The sequence below is a fragment of the Hyperolius riggenbachi genome, chromosome 12, assembly GCF_040937935.1.
Source record: "Hyperolius riggenbachi isolate aHypRig1 chromosome 12, aHypRig1.pri, whole genome shotgun sequence".
NCBI lineage: Eukaryota > Metazoa > Chordata > Amphibia > Anura > Hyperoliidae > Hyperolius > Hyperolius riggenbachi.
Window position 1 is genome coordinate 210,537,345 of NC_090657.1, and position 19,378 is coordinate 210,556,722.

The following is a 19,378-nucleotide window of genomic DNA, read 5'->3' on the forward strand; positions in this document are numbered from 1 at the left end:
GTGTGATGGCTGGGGTGGGAGGGATGGGGGGGCGCACTTTGCTGTCTTAGCCTTGGGTGTTGAAGGACCTCGTCCCACCTCTACATGCTAAAGCTGGCGTAGCATGTACCATACTACCATTATGATCAATTCAATAGATATGCTATGGTATATAAGCATGCTTTTCAAAAAGTAAATCCTTAATCATGCTACTTTTTCTATTGAATTGATCATAATGGTAGTATGGTTTATGCTAGGCCACCTTTAGCATGTAGTGTGGTTCATGGTCTAGAGGGTAAGACAGATACCTACTACCCACTGCGTCCTGGGTTCAAATCCCAGCTATGGAATATGAGCATGCTTTTCAAAAAGTACAAATCCTTATTCATGCTACTTTTTCTATTGAATTGATCATAATGGTAGTATGGTTTATGCTAGGCCACCTTTAGCATGTAGTGTGGTTCATGGTCTAGAGGGTAAGACAGATACCTACTACCCACTGTGTCCTGGGTTCAAATCCCAGCTATGGTATATAAGCTGTTTTGAAAATCTGCAATTCCCTACTTGATGATATAAGAGGATGGATGGATCGATGGATGGATGGATGGAGGAGGAGGAGAGAGAGAGAGAGAGAGAGAGAGAGAGAGAGAGAGAGAGAGAGAGAGAGAGAGGAGTTGTCGTAGGCCATGGGACCTAGAGGTGGTTTCACGGCGGTCATCACAATTTTTTTTTTGGAGCACCAGGAGTTGTCATAGGCCATGGGACCTAGAGGTTGTTCCACAACAATCATTATAATTTTTTTTTTTGGAGCAGCAGGAATTTTCGTAGGCCATGGGACCTAGAGGTGGTTCCACGGCGGTCATCACAATTCTTTTTTTGTAGCAGCAGGAGTTGTCATAGGCCATGGGACCAAGAGGTTGTTCCACAGCAGTCATTTTAATTTTTTTGGGGAGCAGCAGGAGCTGTCATAGGCCATGGTACCTAGAGGTGGTTTCACAGCAGTCATTACATTTTTTTTTGGAGCAGCAGGAGTTGTAGGCCAAAAGCATAGGGTTGGGATAGAATATAACGTCAGACAGCTGCAAAAGCTGCATTTTTATGATCTTAAAAAGCAAAAATCTGCAATGATAGTGATAGGCAGCAGAGTTTGAGAGGGAGACCATTTGAGGCTTTAAAAACAGCAAAATGTTAATTTAGTCTGTCTCATCTTCATCATGAATCAGTGAGAGGGGCTTTGTAATTATCATTGATCCATGACTTGTTAATTTTAATGAACGTTAGTATGTCCCCATTGCCTGTGGACAGGCGGGTCTGTTGGTCAGTGACCACCCCACCTGCAGCACTAAATATTTGCTCAGAAAGAACACTGGCAGCGGGCATGCAAGAACCTCCAGTGCATTCTGAGCGAGTTCAAGCCAGGTATCCAGTTGTTTTGTCCAATACTCTATGGGGTCATCATTACTCTACATATTGTCTGAAGCACTGGCCGACCCCAAGTAATCATTCACCATACGGGCCAGCCGCTGGCAGTGACTACTTTGCCCGCTGGTGGTGCTGCTGCTACAAGCAGTATCTGGCATTGGCTGATAAAATTCCTTCAACATTTTCAGCAGGTTCACAGATTGGCTAATGGTGCTGCTGCTGGGAGTGGGACCACCCGACCTTTGCTGAGTATGATGAGGCTTGGTAGCTTGGGCCCGAGATACAGGTTACGGAAATGCATCTTCTACCCAACGAAGAAGGGCATCCCGGAAGTGGCCCATCCTGGCATCTGCTTGGGAGGGGGATATGAACTGCCGCATTTTCCCCTTGCACCGGGGATCTAAGATGGTGGCCTCTCACATGTCGAGCCTTGGTTTTAAAGTTTTAATCCAGGGGTCCTTACGGAGGCACTGGAGCATATGCACAGCCATAGGGAAGAGATGTCTGCCATTAATCACCTCTTCCTGGCTGTCAGAACTGTCGTCATGCTCCAGCTCCACATCAGAATCTTCTTCCCACCCGCGGACAATGGGCTCTTCCAATTCCACAAGCTCTGCATCCTCATCCAGGACTTGAGCATGCTCACTCACTCCCCCACTTCACTTACCACTGTTCAGTAGGGCTTCCTACCCCTGTCCAAGCACTTTGTCAAGAGCCTTGTCCAGCATGAAGACAATAGGGAGCACTTCTGAGATGCTGAAGTGCTCCTCACTGACCAATTTTGTTGTCTGCTCAAACGACTCCAAGACTTTACACACCTGTCCAATCAGCTGCCACTGGTCCCCAGTAATGTACAATGATGAGCAGAAACTATGCCAGTGAGAATTTACACATTGTAGTTCGCATCTACACATCGTAGTTTGTAGGTGGAGTTTCAAAACTACGCTTACGAATTTACGCGTATCGAAGTACCGCTACGCGTAGCTTATGCCCACTATGCATAGTTAACATGTGTATTGCGTAGTGAACTACGAATGCGTTACTCGCGGCTAATTTTCTGCGTGCGATTGCATGCTTACAAATTTACGCATTGGAAAGGGAATGTATGCATAAAAGAGTTCCCGGAATTAATGTGTAAAATTATCTGCATACGGGCATAAGCATCCGCATACACTACACTTCACACTACGTGTAATTGAGTATTTTAACGTGTAGTCTACGAGATGTATACGAAGAGAATGTTTGATTTCGAAGCCGTAGTTTGGGGAAGCGTAATTGCGTAAAACTATGCGTAGTTCCAGCGTAGCAAAGTTGGCTGACTACGACCATCCCTGGTAATGTAGTCCAGTGGCCCTGTTCTGGAGGAAGATGTCTGAGACAGGTATAGTCTGACCACCATTCGCTGCTCCCTCAACCTCTCCAGCATGTGGAGGGTGGAGTTCCACCACGTCGGACAATCAGAAATAAGCCTGTGCTGCGGCAGGCTATGGCGGCGCTGCAGCAGTTTCAAGGCTGCGGTGGCGGTTGCGGAGCGACGGATGTCGGCTGACACCTTTCGTGCTGAGGACACAGCATCCTTCAACCCATCAAAAGTGCGTAAGAACTTCTGGACTACAAGGTTGAAGACATGGGCCAAGCAAGGTAAGTGAGTGTAGCCACCTTCAGAAATAGCAGCCAGCATGTTGGCACCATTATCAGACACCACTACATCTGTCTCCAGTTTTCAGGGGAAAATCCACTGCCGAATCTGAGCCTGTAAGGCTGCAAGGATTACAGATCCGGTTTGCCTGTTCTTGTCCATGGATTCAAGTTTCATCACTGCTTGGCATCGATGGTGCTGCAGACCAGTGTACAGTAGGAGCGGGACCACTTGCTGGGAGGCTCAGCAACGGCGGACTGGCCTTGGACAGAACAGGTAGCAGAAGGAAGTAGAACAGGCCTCCCCTTCAACCCACATGGCGGAACCACCAGCTGAGATGCCCCAGATCTTGCACCCTCCTCAGCAGCACTATGGAGGGTGACCCAATGGGCGGTAAAAGTTAGATACTTTCCCTGCCCATGCCTGCTGCTCCAGCCATCCATAGTGACGAGCACCTTGCCACCGACAGCGTGATCCATAGACCAGCCAACATACTCCACAATGTGCTGGTGAAGGGCAGGGATAGCATTCCTGGCAAAATAATGGCGGCTGGGGATCCGCCATTGCGTAGCAACACTGTTCATCAGTCTGCGGAAGGGGGCACAGTCCACAAACTGGTACGGCAGCAGCTGTTGGCCCAACAGCCTTGCCAGGAGTGCATTATTTTTGACAACAAACGGATCACTTGCAGGGAGCTTCCGCTTCCTCTGCAACATTTCTGGCACAGAGGCCTGATGCTGGTACACTGGTGATTCAGAGAAAACCAACAAGGGTGATGATGAGGTGCTTGCCGAGGTCTGGAGCCCTCTTCCAGCCTGGCATGCAGAGGGATTTGAAGTAGAATGGGACTGAGCAGGTTGGATAGAGACAGGACGACTAGAAAAAAAAGAGGAGGGGCCTGTTGCTGCTGATTTTCCTCCACCCATCTTATTGTAATTCTTTGCATATTCAAACTCCCGTCTGTGGTGATTGCGCAGATGGCTTATAAGCCCTGAAGTTCCAAACCCGCTGCCCGATTTGCCTCTGCTCACCAATTTATGCCACCCAGAACAGACTGCCCTGGATTCATCCTCTTCCAGAACAGTAAAATAATTCCATGATGGGGACGTGCGTGCCTCTTAAACCTATCTGCACGAATATAGTCGTCCAGGTAGGAGCCGCTCTGGTATATCTTAACGTGTATGCCCGCCACTGGTTCCAAGTGGCTTGTACATGGCGGTGATTGTGGAAAGGAAACTAATGTTACCTGATCCAATCGTAGTGCTTAGAATGAATGAACATGACCCCACTCAGGGGCCATGCCCATTCATAAAAGTAAAAGTAGCAGTGAGAGAGGAAAAAAAATGAACATTTCCTGTACAGGCTTGTGTTTTTAGCACCATCTAGTGGCGAAAATGTAAAAATACACTTAAAATATTAATTAAAAATTAATAATGTTAACCCCTGCTACCGCTCCCCCTCGCTTCCCCCAGTTACCAAACAAATACAATAAAAAAATACAAACAGGTTTTTTTAGGAAAATATATAAATAGTTGCCTAAGGGGCACAGCTTTTTTAATATGTATGTAATGAGGGTATATTTCTGTTATGTTTGCAAATAAGGTCTTGTAATTAGAGGCCAGATACAAAAAAAACACAAGACAGTAAAAAAGACACCTTTATTTCCAAATAATATATTGTTGCCATACATTGCCCTAGGAACATAATTTAAATGTGACTAACACATAAATAAAATGTATGGGTTTTATTTATAGTAGCATTGCTTATTTTAAAACTATGGGGGATAAAATTGGAGAGATTGAGTATTTTTTTCTTATATTTCCCTATAAAATGCACAGAAAATAATGTAATCACTGAAAACAAGTATCACCCCCAAAAGCTTAATTTGTGGCAAGAAAAACAAGATATGGATCATTTAGGTATGATGACTAGTAAAAAAGTTATTGGCAAATGAATCAGAGGAGCACTGATAGGAGAAAATTGCTTCCATTCTTGAGGTGAAAACACCGGTAAGCTGAATTGGTTAAATTATACAATCAATCAGAAAAATGAAGGTTACCCCTTGGTGGGGGGTCTTGAAAGTTTAGGAATTGGTGGGGGGATCTTTGAAGGTTAGGCCTCACTGGGGGTTGTTAGGGTCTGTTTCCACTATACCCAGATTGGATGCAGAATGGATGCAGAAAAACTGACTCCAATGAAAGCCTATGGGCCTGTTTTCACTAAATGCAATTTTTCTGATGCAGATTTTCCCATAGGCATTCATTGGAGTCAGTTTTTCTGCATCCATTCTCCATCCAATCTGCATGTAGTGGAAACGGGCCCTAAGGGTTAGGCATTGCAGGGGAGTGGTGAGGATTAGGTATCAGCGGGGGGGGGGGGGGGTGGTTAGGGTTAGGCATCAGTAGAGGGAGGGCTCTTTGTGAGAATAGGTTTAGGTTTAACTGTAGTAAAATACTTTTTTACATTTACTGATATTTTACTATGGAATTAGCACTTAGTAGTACAATAGTACAATAATGGTAAACGTATTAATATTCTACTAGCAGCAATTTTCAGCACCCACATTTTTGGATGCCCTTTTTACATGTGCACACACTTCAGGCCCAAATACTTGGAGCATAAAAAGACTCCACTTATGTTCATTCACAAGAGTGGGTGTTACTTATATTCTGTTTTAAAGGGAAGGTTCGGGGAGGGCTGTAAAAAAATAAAAATCAAAATCCACTTACCTGGGGCTTCCTCCAGCCCGTGGCAGGCAGGAGGTGCCCTCGCCGCCGCTCCGCAGGCTCCCGGTGGCCTCCGGTGGCCGACCCGACCTGGCCAGGCCGGCTGTCAGGTCGGGCTCTTCTGCGTTCCAAATGCCGGCACTTCTGCGTCCCACGCGGACGCGCTGACGTCATCGGACGTCCGCCGGGCTGTACTACGCAGACGCAGAACTACTGCGCCTGCGCAGTACAGCCCGGCGGACGTCCGATGACGTCAGCGCGTCCGCGTGGGACGCAGAAGTGCCGGCATTTGGAACGCAGAAGAGCCCGACCTGACAGCCGGCCTGGCCAGGTCGGGTCGGCCACCGGAGGCCACCGGGAGCCTGCGGAGCGGCGGCGAGGGCACCTCCTGCCTGCCACGGGCTGGAGGAAGCCCCAGGTAAGTGGATTTTGATTTTTATTTTTTTACAGCCCTCCCCGAACCTTCCCTTTAATAATATGCTGTTCATTTATATGACCATTGTGGTCATATGGATTTTAAAAAATTAAAAAAAAGACTTTATCTGTACCTCCTGTGCTGTTTATGTTATTACAGACTGAAGAGATGCAATTTGTTAAGAATGAATTTTTCCACGGTATACTCATCTTCTATATGCTTCCTGGACTGTGTAAGTATGTTTCATAATATTATTATTATTATTATTAGTGTTGCTCAGATACAATCTGTGATCACGGCATAGCCCTGATTCAAGAGCATTTTTTGCACTATTCGACATCGTGATCCGAATCCGTGATCGGGAATCGATAACGGAATACAATCACGGATGCGCCCGTTATTTAGCCTATTCACCCGTTAGCACGGAAAAAATAGCCGTAATTATAAGCTGAAAAGCCGCCGACTTTAGCAGTTAACAGAAAAGCCCCCCCATGATGTAAATATCAAATCTGCAGGATATATTAAGTAGAACAGTGGGAACAAGGGGAAACATTTTTTTGCAAAAAAGACCTTATTGTTTTTGAGATAATTGATTTGAAAGGTTCAAAGGAAAATAGTACACAGTTAAATGCGGTAAATGACAGTTAATGTATTTACCGCATTTACATGTATATTTTTTTCCTTTGAAACTTTAAAATCGATTATCTCAAAAACTATAAGGTCTTTTTGTAAAAAAAAAAAATTCCCTTCTTTCCACTGTTCTACTTAAAGGGAAGGTTCAGGGAGGGTGGCTAAAAAATAAAAAACAATTTCCACTTACCTGGGGCTTCCTCCAGCCCGTGGCAGGCAGGAGGTGCCCTCGCCGCGGCTCCGCAGGCTCCCAGTGGTCTCCGGTGGCCGACCCGACCTGGCCAGGCCGGCTGCCAGGTCGGGCTCTTCTGCGCTCCAAGGCCCGGCACTTCTGCATCCCACGCCGGCGCGCTGACATCATCGGACGCCCTCCGGGCTGTACTGCGCAGGCGCAGTAGTTCTGCGCCTGCGCAGTACAGCCCGGCGGACGTCCGATGACATCCGGCGTGGGACGCAGAAGTGCCGGGCCTTGGAGCGCAGAAGAGCCCGACCTGGCAGCCGGCCTGGCCAGGTCGGGTCGGCCACCGGAGACCACTGGGAGCCTGCGGAGCCGCGGCGAGGGCACCTCCTGCCTGCCACGGGCTGGAGGAGGCCCCAGGTAAGTGGAAATTGATTTTTATTTTTTAGCCACCCTCCCTGAACCTTCCCTTTAAAGCCAATGGGAATCAAAAATTAAAAGCAGAACAAAACATATTCACGTTTTCAAAATGATCACAGCAGTTACCTTACTGTATCCCCTGCCCCTGGATCCGTTTATTTTGACCCATTACCGATGCCCAACTCGTCCAAGATGGCTGCTTTCCTTTGCTTTTACTTCCGGGTCAGCAGCCTCTTCCTTTCTGGTATCGCCTGTAAAGCCGCACGAGAGACAGTACTTTCTGACGCGCAGCCATGAGCACATGTGTATGCGCACAGTAGAGCGTGCGCGCACGCAATTTGTGATGACAGTTGCCTATTCTGTGAGGCAAAAGAAGAGCCAGCTGCACATAACATGTGAAGGTATGGGATGAAAAACCTTCATTTGGCCGATTTGTGGTGTGTAGCATTACTTTGCGCCGCTCAAGAGGGGCGGGGAGAGGGGAGGTGATGGCAATGAATGACAGAGGAGAGACAGAGCAGTGCAAATAAGCTCTGCCTCCTCCCAATTGCGTTATATTCAACCGAACTGGTAACATTTTTATAAATGAGATTTTGGGTGCCAGGCTGCAGTGATTGAAACAAAAAAGGGGACTGAGCAGCACAGGAGAGTAATAGGTAAATGATCAGGTATTGAAAATAACAACAACAAAAACAAGTTCCCATTCACTTCAACATATTCATATATTTGGTGTTTATAGCAGGTAAGCGGGCTTTGCTATTAACCGCTAAAGTCAGCGGGTTTTGGCGGGATTTAATCACAAATACTTTATCATTGGAAACATTAAATTACATTTTCTCAAAAACTATAAGGTCTTTTTGAAAACTTTTTTTAAGTTGTAGCCACTGATCACCTTTATAATCCATGCAATTCTAGGGATTGGGGCATGTATGGGGGCTATGCTATTAACATTAAAGTCTAATCCAGATCACAAACCCGTCATCATGGATTTTACAGGCAATCACGGATAAAATCCGAGTCAAATTTATCAGTCAGTTTCAAATCCAGATCACAGTCACGGCTTATCCGGATTTTGGGACTGCCGTGGCCGGATTTATTTGAATCCGTGATCGGGGGTATGCGAGCAACACTGATTATTATTATTACCCTAATTACAATTTGGATGCTGTTAAAAAATGAATGATTTCTTGATTTGCCTTTAAATGGTACTTGAAATGATACATAACATAATGGGATAAACATGTATACAGGTTTATCTTTTTTTTATCCTCTTAGTGTGGTTCTTCCAGGGCTGTACATGGTACAGACGAAAATCGAAACTGAAACCTGAAACTGTCCTGGAAACCTGATGCAGAATTCAAAACCAGATTGTGTCAATTTCGCACACCTCAAATAAATAGGTTCTTTTCACTGATGGTTGGAATCGCCTAATTCCAAATCCGACAAAATCAAAATTTCACACAGAATTCTCAACAAATTTTAAAGGGGTTCTTTCGCGAAAAAAGTAGGCAGTTAAAAAATGTGACAGATGACAGGTTTTGGGCTAGTCCATCTTTTTAAGGGGGATTCTCAGGGCTTTCTTTGTTTTCAACAGCATTTCCTGAACAACAGTTGCAAAATCTAACTGACATAATAGTGTGTAAGTGATTAGGGAGGCCGGCTGGTATCTTGCTATTTAGGCAGTTAAACTGCTGTTCAGGAAATGCTGTTGAAAACAAAGAAAGCCCTGAGAATCCCCCTTAAAAAGATGGACTGGCCCAAAACCTGTCATCTGTCACATTTTTTAACTGCCTACTTTTTTCGCGAAAGAACCCCTTTAAATTTCACAGATTCCAAATTTGCATTGCAAAATCCCACAATTGCAATACATTGCAAATATATTTTTTTCACAATAACCATAAGATTAGTTATGTTAAGTGTGTTTTTGTAAAAATATGTTCTAAATAGGTTACAAGTTTGCTTAGAATGTTCACATTTTTGCATTTTTTCCTTATTATTATTATTGAGTATTTATATAGCGCCGACATATTACGCAGCGCTGTACAGTGTATATATATATCTTGTCACTAACTGTCCCTCAAAGGAGCTCACAATCTAATCCCTACCATTGCCATATGTCTATATTATGTAGTGTAAGCACTGTAGTCTAGGGCCAATTTTTAGGGGGAGCCAATTAACTTATCTGTATGTTTTTGGAATGTGGGAGGAAACCGGAGTGCCCGGAGGAAACCCACGCAGACACGGAGAAAACATACAAACTCTTTGCAGATAGTGCCCTGGCTGTGATTCGAACCAGGGACCCAGCGCTGCAAGGCGAGAGAGCTAACCACTACGCCACCGTGCTGCCCATATAATTTTTTCTTGTCCCTCGAGCACACTCTGTAGACTTTTTTTTGCTATGTATGCAGCAAGAAAAAAAAAATGTTACATTCCCTGTAATGTTTGAAATGTACATGCCAAGATTCCATTTAAACTCAAAATTGTAGATTCTCATGTGACAGTCAGAATTCAATGAAATCCATGTGCTTATTCCTAGTTCTATCATCTGTCTCAATACCACCTGCAGCCACTGGCATAACAATAGACCCCCCGACCAAGTCATCGCAGTGGGGCTGGAGAGCTAAGTAACCCAGTCCTGTGTCTGCGCTCCCCCCATAAATGGGTGGTTACAGCAGCAGTTAGTGCGCTCTCACCCAGCTCATCCGTAAGTAGATGGGAGCCGTTAACCTTGGTACCACCCCTACTCCCCTGACGATCACCTACTGTGATGCCTCCAACTGCCTCCAATCGGTATAAACACCGTGAGCCTGGTTACAAGCACAGTAAGTGCTCAGGAAGCTTGATGTTTGCTAGGCTACAGTGTCGGGACAGGGTCAAGTAGCGTGCCCATCTCTAAGATGCTGGGTCTCACAGCGAAGCAAGATCAGCACATATCCCCACACTTTAGCTTAGCCACGGTAAACTTCCTGAGCACTTCCTGTGCTCTTAACCAGGCCTACAGTACTGCAACCCCAATGACATGACACAGTAGGTCAGGGATGTCAAACCGGTTCTTTGAGGGCTGAGGTCCTCACACATTTTTGACACAGCTCAAATTAATTGATGAGTCTGAATCAGGAAAGGTGTGGTCCATCAGGTAGAACACATTCCTCTCTTTCTCAGTCCATCCTAAACACTGGCATGGGTCTGGCCCTCCAGGCCTGGAGTTCAACACTTGTGCAGTAGGCAGATATCACTATGAAGGACAGGACCAGCATCCGCGGGGCGGATCTACTTACAAATGAGCAGGGTGAGTGGTCTTACTGCTGCTGTAACCACCAGTCTGTGCACATTACATCCACAAGCATGGGGTGTGGGTCCGGTCAGACAATTTTGCTGACAACTTTTTCTGTGGTAAACCTCCCTGTTCTCTGAGTTGTCCAATGCTTCTGATTGGGAATAATTTGGCCAATCATAGAATCTGGACATGTACCACCACAGGGCCGGATTTACCATAAGGCACTGTAGGCTCATGTCTACAGGCGCCTGCTGATAGAAGGGTGGCTCACTCCCCTCGCCGAGTGCCTCCCTCCCTCTTTTCCTATGAAGGTCCTAAGTATAGTTTAAATGAGAGGCTACTCACCTGGGTCTTGGCATTCCACTGAAAAGTTCTTCCTTCAGTTGGGGCCACCTCTAGCTACTAAATACTGAGATTAATTCTGACTACCTAATACTAAGGGACACAATAGCCAACTATGACAGACAAGGGAAGTAAGGGAGAAGTGACAGCAGAGCCAGCCAGCACACTTGCAGTGCAGTACGGAGGGGGGTGGGGGGTGTAGGTTCCCAGACGGAGGGCAAAGTCTAGGGTACCAGGACATCTGTGCCTATAGGCTCTTGTGATGTAAAGTGGGGTCTGGTACCATGGCTGTCCGCATAATAGCATACATCCTTAAAATATATCGGATTCTGAGATTTAAGAGAACGGCATTGGCATATATCAGAATTCCGGCTTAATTGAAAATCCTTGCTGGGTATGTTAATTAGAACAGTGGAAACAAGGGCATTTTTTTTTTCAAAAAGACCTTATAGTTTTCGAGAAAATCGATTTTATGATAGGTATAACGGTTTTTAAATGCAGTTAAGGTACAGAATACCCAGCTCATGGTGAACTAGAACTCGTCGGAGTGTGTAAGGGCCTACAATGGTCCAAAAAGCTCTCTTACTAAAATGTTATGGAAAACAAAAGTTTGCTTTCTTAAAACAGAAAGTATTTGTGATAATTAAGGTTGGAGTGAGCTCCGAGATGTCTCCCAGTGCATTACTGCTGAAACATGCAAATCAACCATTGCTGTCCTTGAAAGCTAGCCACACCTCCAGATCCGCTGGAATGCAATGATGTGTCATCTTGTTATTTGTACAGAGCCGTAATAATCCAACATTAACCCAACAGTAAAACCTTATCTCAAGCTGTCTATCACCTTTCTTGGCTGTTTAAGCTCTTAAAGAGACACTGAAGCGAAAAAAAAAATATGATATAGTGAATTGGTTGTGTACTATGAATAATTACTAGAAGATTAGCAGCAAAGAAAATATTCTCATACTTTTATTTTCAAGTATATAGTGTTTTTTCTAACATTGCATCATTCTATAATATGTGCAGATTACACAACACTCAGCATTCAAAATGAGTCTTTCAGAGCAGTCTGTGAAGTAATGACCTCTCCTCTAGCAGAGGAAAAGTAAATAGTCCAGGAACAGTTGAGATAATAAAAGTCAGATAACAGCCCTCTCCACAACTAACTTATGCTGGGAATACACGGTTCGTTTTTGCCTTCGTTTAAACCTTCGATTCGTTCGGTAAACGAATCGAGTGTTGAAAACGTATGTGAAAATAGTCATAATCTCATTATAGTTTCGATTAATAGACCCCAAAAACGAACGACTAGTGATTAGTGTTGGGCGAACATCTAGATGTTCGGGTTCGGGCCGAACAGGCCGAACATGGCCGCGATGTTCGGGTGTTCGACCCGAACTCCGAACATAATGGAAGTCAATGGGGACCCGAACTTTTGTGGTTTGTAAAGCCTCCTTGCATGCTACATACCCCAAATTTACAGGGTATGTGCACCTTGGGAGTGGGTACAAGAGGAAAAAAAAATTAGCAAAAAGAGCTTATAGTTTTTGAGAAAATCGATTTTAAAGTTTCAAAGGGAAAACTGTCTTTTAAATGCGGGAAATGTCTGTTTTCTTTGCACAGGTAACATGTTTTTTGTCGGCATGCAGTCATAAATGTAATACATATAAGAGGTTCCAGGAAAAGGGACCGGTAACGCTAACCCAGCAGCAGCACACGTGATGGAACAGGAGGAGGGTGGCGCAGGAGGAGAAGAAGGCCACGCTTTGTGAGACACAACAACCCCGGCCTTGCATGAGGGCAAGAAGCGTGCGGATAGCAGGCTTTGTACCGCCATGCAGTCATAAATGTAATAAAGATAAGTGGTTCAATAAACAGGGACCACGCGGCAACGCTAACCCAGCAGCAGCAGACGTGATGGAACAGGAGCAGGCGCAGGAGGAGAAGGCCACGCTTTGTGAGACACAACAACCCAGGCCTTGCATGAGGGCAAGAAGCGTGCGGATAGCATGCTTTGTACCGCCATGCAGTCATAAATGTAATAAAGATAAGTGGTTCAATAAACAGGGACCACGCGGCAACGCTAACCCAGCAGCAGCAGACGTGATGGAACAGGAGCAGGCGCAGGAGGAGAAGGCCACGCTTTGTGAGACACAACAACCCAGGCCTTGCATGTGGACAAAAAGCGTGCGGATATAGCAGCAATGCTTTTTGCCGCCATGCAGTCATAAATGTAATACAGATGAGAGGTTCAATAAACAGGGCCCGGAAACGCAACACCATCCCAGATGTTCATTGGTCATGTTACTTGGTTGGGGTCCTGGAGTGTTGCGTAGTCATTTCCAATCCAGGATTGATTCATTTTAATTTGAGTCAGACGGTCTGCATTTTCTGTAGAGAGGCGGATACGCCGATCTGTGACGATGCCTCCGGCAGCACTGAAACAGCGTTCCGACATAACGCTGGCTGCCGGGCAAGCCAGCACCTCTATTGCGTACATTGCCAGTTCGTGCCAGGTGTCTAGCTTCGATACCCAATAGTTGAAGGGTGCAGATGGATGGTTCGACACAGCTACGCCATCTGACATGTAGTCCTTGACCATCTTCTCCAGGCGATCGGTGTTGGAGGTGGATCTGCACGCTTGCTGTTCAGTGGGCTGCGGCTGCATGGGTGTCAGAAAATTTTCCCACTCCAAGGACACTGCCGATACCATTCCCTTTTGGGTACTAGCTGCGGCTTGCGTTGTTTGCTGCCCTCCTGGTCGTCCTGGGTTTGCGGAAGTCAGTCTGTCTGCGTACAACTGGCTAGAGGAGGGGGAGGATGTCAATCTCCTCTCTAAAGTCTCCACAAGGGCCTGCTGGTATTCTTCCATTTTGACCTGTCTGACTCTTTCTTCAAGCAGTTTTGGAACATTGTGTTTGTACCGTGGATCCAGAAGGGTATAAACCCAGTAATTGGTGTTGTCCAGAATGCGCACAATGCGTGGGTCACGTTCAATGCAGTCTAGCATGAATTGAGCCATGTGTGCCAGAGTCCTACCAGAATCCTCATCATCCTCTTGTGAGCGTTGTGATAGTTGTTGTGATGCATCATAGTCGTCACCTTCCTCCTGGTCTGCTTCTGCTGACCATTCGCGTTGAATTGTGGAAGTCCAACGTGCACCGCTCTGGCCCTCGTCAGTGGTGGCATGAAATTCCTGCTCCAACTCCAGCTGTTCCTCCTCCTCTTCTTCGTCATAGCTGCTGGGGCCAGCGTTCCCTGAGGCGGATGGCCTGATGTTGGTACCATCACGCTGATCGTTTTCTCCTTCAGATTCCCCCAGTTGCATCATGACAGCTGTTTCCTTGATTTTTAACATCGACCTCTTCAGTAAACACAGCAGTGGTATGGTAATGCTGACTGAAGAGTTGTCACTGCTCACAAGCAACGTGGATTGCTCAAAATTTTGGAGGACTTGGCAGAGGTCCAACATGTTGGCCCAATCGGATCCACAGAAGCTTGGCAGCTGGCCGGATGCGCCTCGGTACTGCGCCGTCATGTACTGGACCACTGCACTCTTCTGCTCGCAAAAGCGGGCTAGCATGTGCAGCGTAGAATTCCAGCGCGTAGGGACATCACACAGCAAGCGATGGTGGGGGAGATTGAAGCGCTCCTGCATCTTGGCGAGTGCCCCCGAAGCAGTACTGGAATTTCTACAATGTTTGGACACTCGACGCACCTTCAACAGCAGATCGGGCACGCCTGGGTATGTCCTCAGGAACCGCTGAACTACTAGGTTCATCACGTGCGCCAGGCAAGGGATGTGTGTCAGCTTAGCCAACCTTAAAGCGCGAATGAGATTACTCCCATTATCACACACAACCATGCCCGGTTTCAGGTCCAGCGGTGCCAGCCACAAATCCGTCTGTTCCTTTATTCCCCTCCAAATTTCCTCCCCTGTGTGCTGCTTATCCCCAAGGCAGATTAGCTTCAGCAACGCTTGCTGACGCATGCCAACAGCTGTGCTGCACTGCTTCCACGATCCTACTGCTGCTGGGTTAGCGTTTCCGGATGAGGTACAGCTTTGAGATGCGTTGGAGGAGAAGGAGTCAGAGAGGTAGGTGCTGCTGTTATCCAGTGGGAGGGACGGCGGTGCAGCTGTTTGTGGCGTGGGCAACACCCGTGCCGTAGCAGGTGAGGAATCGCTGCCAGGCTCCACAAGGTTCACCCAGTGCGCGGTAAGGGAGATGTATCGACCCTGGCCGAACGCACTCGTCCAGGTGTCAGTGGTGAGGTGAACCTTGCAGGCAACGGCATTCTTCAAGCTTCGGGTTATTTTGCTGACCACGTGCTCATGCAACTCAGGCACTGCAGAGCGTGCAAAGTGGTAGCGGCTGGGAACCACGTAACGTGGGATGGCCACTGACATCATGCCCTTGAAGCTGTTTGTCTCCACCAATCGATATGGCAGCATTTCGCAGGCCAGAAGCTTGGCTATGCTGGCTGTTACTGCCACGGCCCGGGGGTCATTTGCTGGCAATTTCCTCTTGCGCTCAAACATCTCCGACACAGACAACTGAACCGTAGCGCTGCACACGGAAGGGCTGTTGGTTGTTGTGTTTGATGAACACTGGGAGACCTCAAGAGCACTACTCCGGAAAGTGACAGTGTCAGCGTCGTCTGATGTTTGTGAATGTTGTGAACCACGCAATGGCTGGGCTACTGCTGCTGCTGAGGCGGGTCTGGTGGTGAGTCTGGTGAACCCAAGGGAGGCAGTGTTGTTTCTGGTACCCTGTCCTGACGCGTTTGCCCAAAGAGTGGGATGTTTGGATAGCATGTGACGGCTCATGCTGGTGGTGGAGAGGTTGTTAATATTTTTCCCCCTGCTCAGGCGGGTCTTGCACACCTTGCAAATCGCCATGGTAACATCCTCAGTGCAGTCTTCAAAGAAAGCCCAGACTTTGGAGCACCTGCCTCCTTGCTGGCGATTTCTGTTTGCTCCTCTTTTGCCTCTCACTTGAACTTCCACGCTTGTGGTGCCTGAAATTGCGCGCCGCCTACCTTGTGGCACAAGGCGAACTCGTGCAGCAGTGTGTTCTTCAACAGACTCATCTGTGCTGCTGCTACGACGGCGATGTTCTCGTTCACAAACAAAATCTGGGTCTCTGTCCACATTGTCCATACCCTCCTCTTCCATCTCCTCAAACTCGTCATATGTCATTGTGGGCCACCGCCGTGGAGTAGAGCTCCCCACAACAACCTCTGCGCAGCACACTCCAACGTCGTCTTCCAGATCTTGTCGGCCGACCTCCTGCAATTGCAACCCCTCCTGCCCAAATTGCTCTGGGATTTGGGTTTCCGAGTCCTCTTCGGACTCGCCTTGTATTTCAGTGCGCGGTGCATTTCCCACAGTTAACGGTTGTGAATCCAGGCACAACATTTCTGGCTGTTCCTCCATTGACCTTTGAAAGGTGGAAGTTTGTTGGGCTGGGAATAGCTCCTGCGAATACCCCATTGTGTCCTGAGGTAATTCATCGGACTGGTTATCTGGCAGTTGTGTGCGTGGTGTCGCTGCCGGTTGTGTCAGCTTTGTGCCCACTGGCTCCTTGTAACTGGCTGAGGACTCGGACCTCGTGCGTGATGTGCTGGTGCTGCTTAACCCACTGCTGGACGCTTGAGAGGTCATCCAAGTAATTATCTGGTCCTGTTCTTTTGGATTTGTGAGGGTTGTTGTCCTGGACAACATGGGCGGTATTGAGTGGGTTTTCTTGGGTGCTCCCCTGTGGCCTGTACGTGAACCGTCAGGGGAAACACCTCTTCCCTTGCCCCTCCCTCTTTCACCGGATTTCTTCCTCATTTCACTTATCCTTACAGTACACGCTGACTGGCAGCAGTACAGTGGCAGTACAGAAATGCTATACAGTACCACTATTCCCAGCAGCGACACAGAGCACAATGCTATACAGTGACGGGTGAGCGGTGTACCACTATTCCCAGCAGCGACACAGAGCACAATGCTATACAGTGACGGGTGAGCGGTGTACCACTATTCCCAGCAGCGACACAGAGCACAATGCTATACAGTGGCGAACGAGCGGTGTACCACTATTCCCAGCAGACACAGAACAGTACACAGAATGCTATATAGTGTGGCTGAACGAGCGGTGTACCACTGTTCCCAGCAGACACAGAACAGTACACAGAATGCTATATAGTGTGGCTGAACGAGCGGTGTACCACTATTCCCAGCAGACACAGAACAGTACACAGAATGCTATATAGTGTGGCTGAACGAGCGGTGTACTACTGTTCCCAGCAGACACAGAACAGTACACAGAATGCTATATAGTGTGGCTGAACGAGCGGTGTACTACTGTTCCCAGCAGACACAGAACAGTACACAGAATGCTATATAGTGTGGCTGAACGAGCGGTGTACCACTATTCCCAGCAGACACAGAACAGTACACAGAATGCTATATAGTGTGGCTGAACGAGCGGTGTACTACTGTTCCCAGCAGACACAGAACAGTACACAGAATGCTATATAGTGTGGCTGAACGAGCGGTGTACTACTGTTCCCAGCAGACACAGAACAGTACACAGAATGCTATATAGTGTGGCTGAACGAGCGGTGTACTACTGTTCCCAGCAGACACAGAACAGTACACAGAATGCTATATAGTGTGGCTGAACGAGCGGTGTACTACTGTTCCCAGCAGACACAGAACAGTACACAGAATGCTATATAGTGTGGCTGAACGAGCGGTGTACCACTGTTCCCAGCAGACACAGAACAGTACACAGAATGCTATATAGTGTGGCTGAACGAGCGGTGTACTACTGTTCCCAGCAGACACAGAACAGTACACAGAATGCTATATAGTGTGGCTGAACGAGCGGTGTACTACTGTTCCCAGCAGACACAGAACAGTACACAGAATGCTATATAGTGTGGCTGAACGAGCGGTGTACTACTGTTCCCAGCAGACACAGAACAGTACACAGAATGCTATATAGTGTGGCTGAACGAGCGGTGTACTACTGTTCCCAGCAGACACAGAACAGTACACAGAATGCTATATAGTGTGGCTGAACGAGCGGTGTACCACTGTTCCCAGCAGACACAGAACAGTACACAGAATGCTATATAGTGTGGCTGAACGAGCGGTGTACTACTGTTCCCAGCAGTGACACACAATGACTGGGGGGGACCCTGGCTAGCGTGGCTGGAGCGCGAACTACCCTGCCTGCCTACCCAAAGCTAAACCCACAGACAAATGGCGGAGATATGACGTGGTTCGGGTATTTATTTACCCGAACCACGTGACAGTTCGGCCAATCAGAGCGCGTTCGGGTCCGAACCACGTGACCCGTTCGGCCAATCACAGCGCTAGCCGAACGTTCGGGGAACGTTCGGCCATGCGCTCTTAGTTCGGCCATATGGCCGAACGGTTTGGCCGAGCACCGTCAGGTGTTCGGCCGAACTCGAACATCACCCGAACAGGGTGATGTTCTGCAGAACCCGAACAGTGGCGAACACTGTTCGCCCAACACTACTAGTGATCGAACATGTTTGATATTATCTCTCTTTATCCATCTAATCGAGCCATTGGTAGGCTTGATGGCTGTTCAGATCGATTATATATTCGTTTATGCTAGTCCGTCCCTGTAAAAAGGGATTTTCGTTTCGTTTCTTTGCAGCCTTCGATCATTGGAAAAACGAAACCATCAGAATCGAAAAAAAAAACGAAACCGTGGGTGGTGATATTAACCGTATGACCGATTATTTCGGGATCGAAAAGGACAAAAGGCACAATCGAAACGAAGGTTTAAACGAAGGCAAAAACGAACCGTGTATTCCCAGCATTAGTCGGAGAGCTTAATGGCTTGTTTGCATAGAGATAACAACTGGAGTTTTTCATCTCTTCCTGTACTGGAAACAATTACACTGATGTATCTGATCTTAATGTTTTATTTCTTAGCTGTGCTACACATACAAATCATAATATCATCATTTTTTTTTCGCTTCAGTGTCTCTTTAACCACTTGCCGACCGCACGCTTATACCGTGCGTCGGCAAAGTGACAGCTGCAGGACCAGCGACGCAGTACTGCGTCGCCAGCTGCAGGCTGATTAATCAGGAAGCAGCCACTCGCGCGAGCGGCTGCTTCCTGTCAAATCACGGCGGGGGGCTCCGTGAATAGCCTGCGGGCCGCCGATGGCGGCTCGCAGGCTAAATGTAAACACAAGCGGAAATAATCCGCTTTGTTTTCACATTTGTACGGCGCTGCTGCGCAGCAGTGCCGTAAGGCAGATCGGCGATCCCGGGCCAATCAGTGGCCGGGGATCGCCGCCATGTGACAGGGGACGTC

The 19,378-nt window shown here is 47.4% G+C and overlaps 1 protein-coding gene across 9 annotated transcripts in view; it reads left to right on the plus strand.

Annotated features, from left to right (window-relative positions):
• Positions 1–19,378, plus strand: part of LOC137541164 (uncharacterized) — a 157,590-nt gene that overhangs the window by 107,706 nt on the left and 30,506 nt on the right. For all 9 annotated transcript variants that reach the window (XR_011025093.1, XR_011025094.1, XM_068262328.1 and 6 more), the window contains exon 2: positions 6,341–6,413. Coding sequence is in view for 7 of the 9 variants with exons in the window: in XM_068262328.1 (XP_068118429.1) it covers positions 6,350–6,413 (64 nt within the window). In the remaining 2 variants the exon portion in view is untranslated. The remainder of the gene's footprint in view (positions 1–6,340; positions 6,414–19,378) is intronic.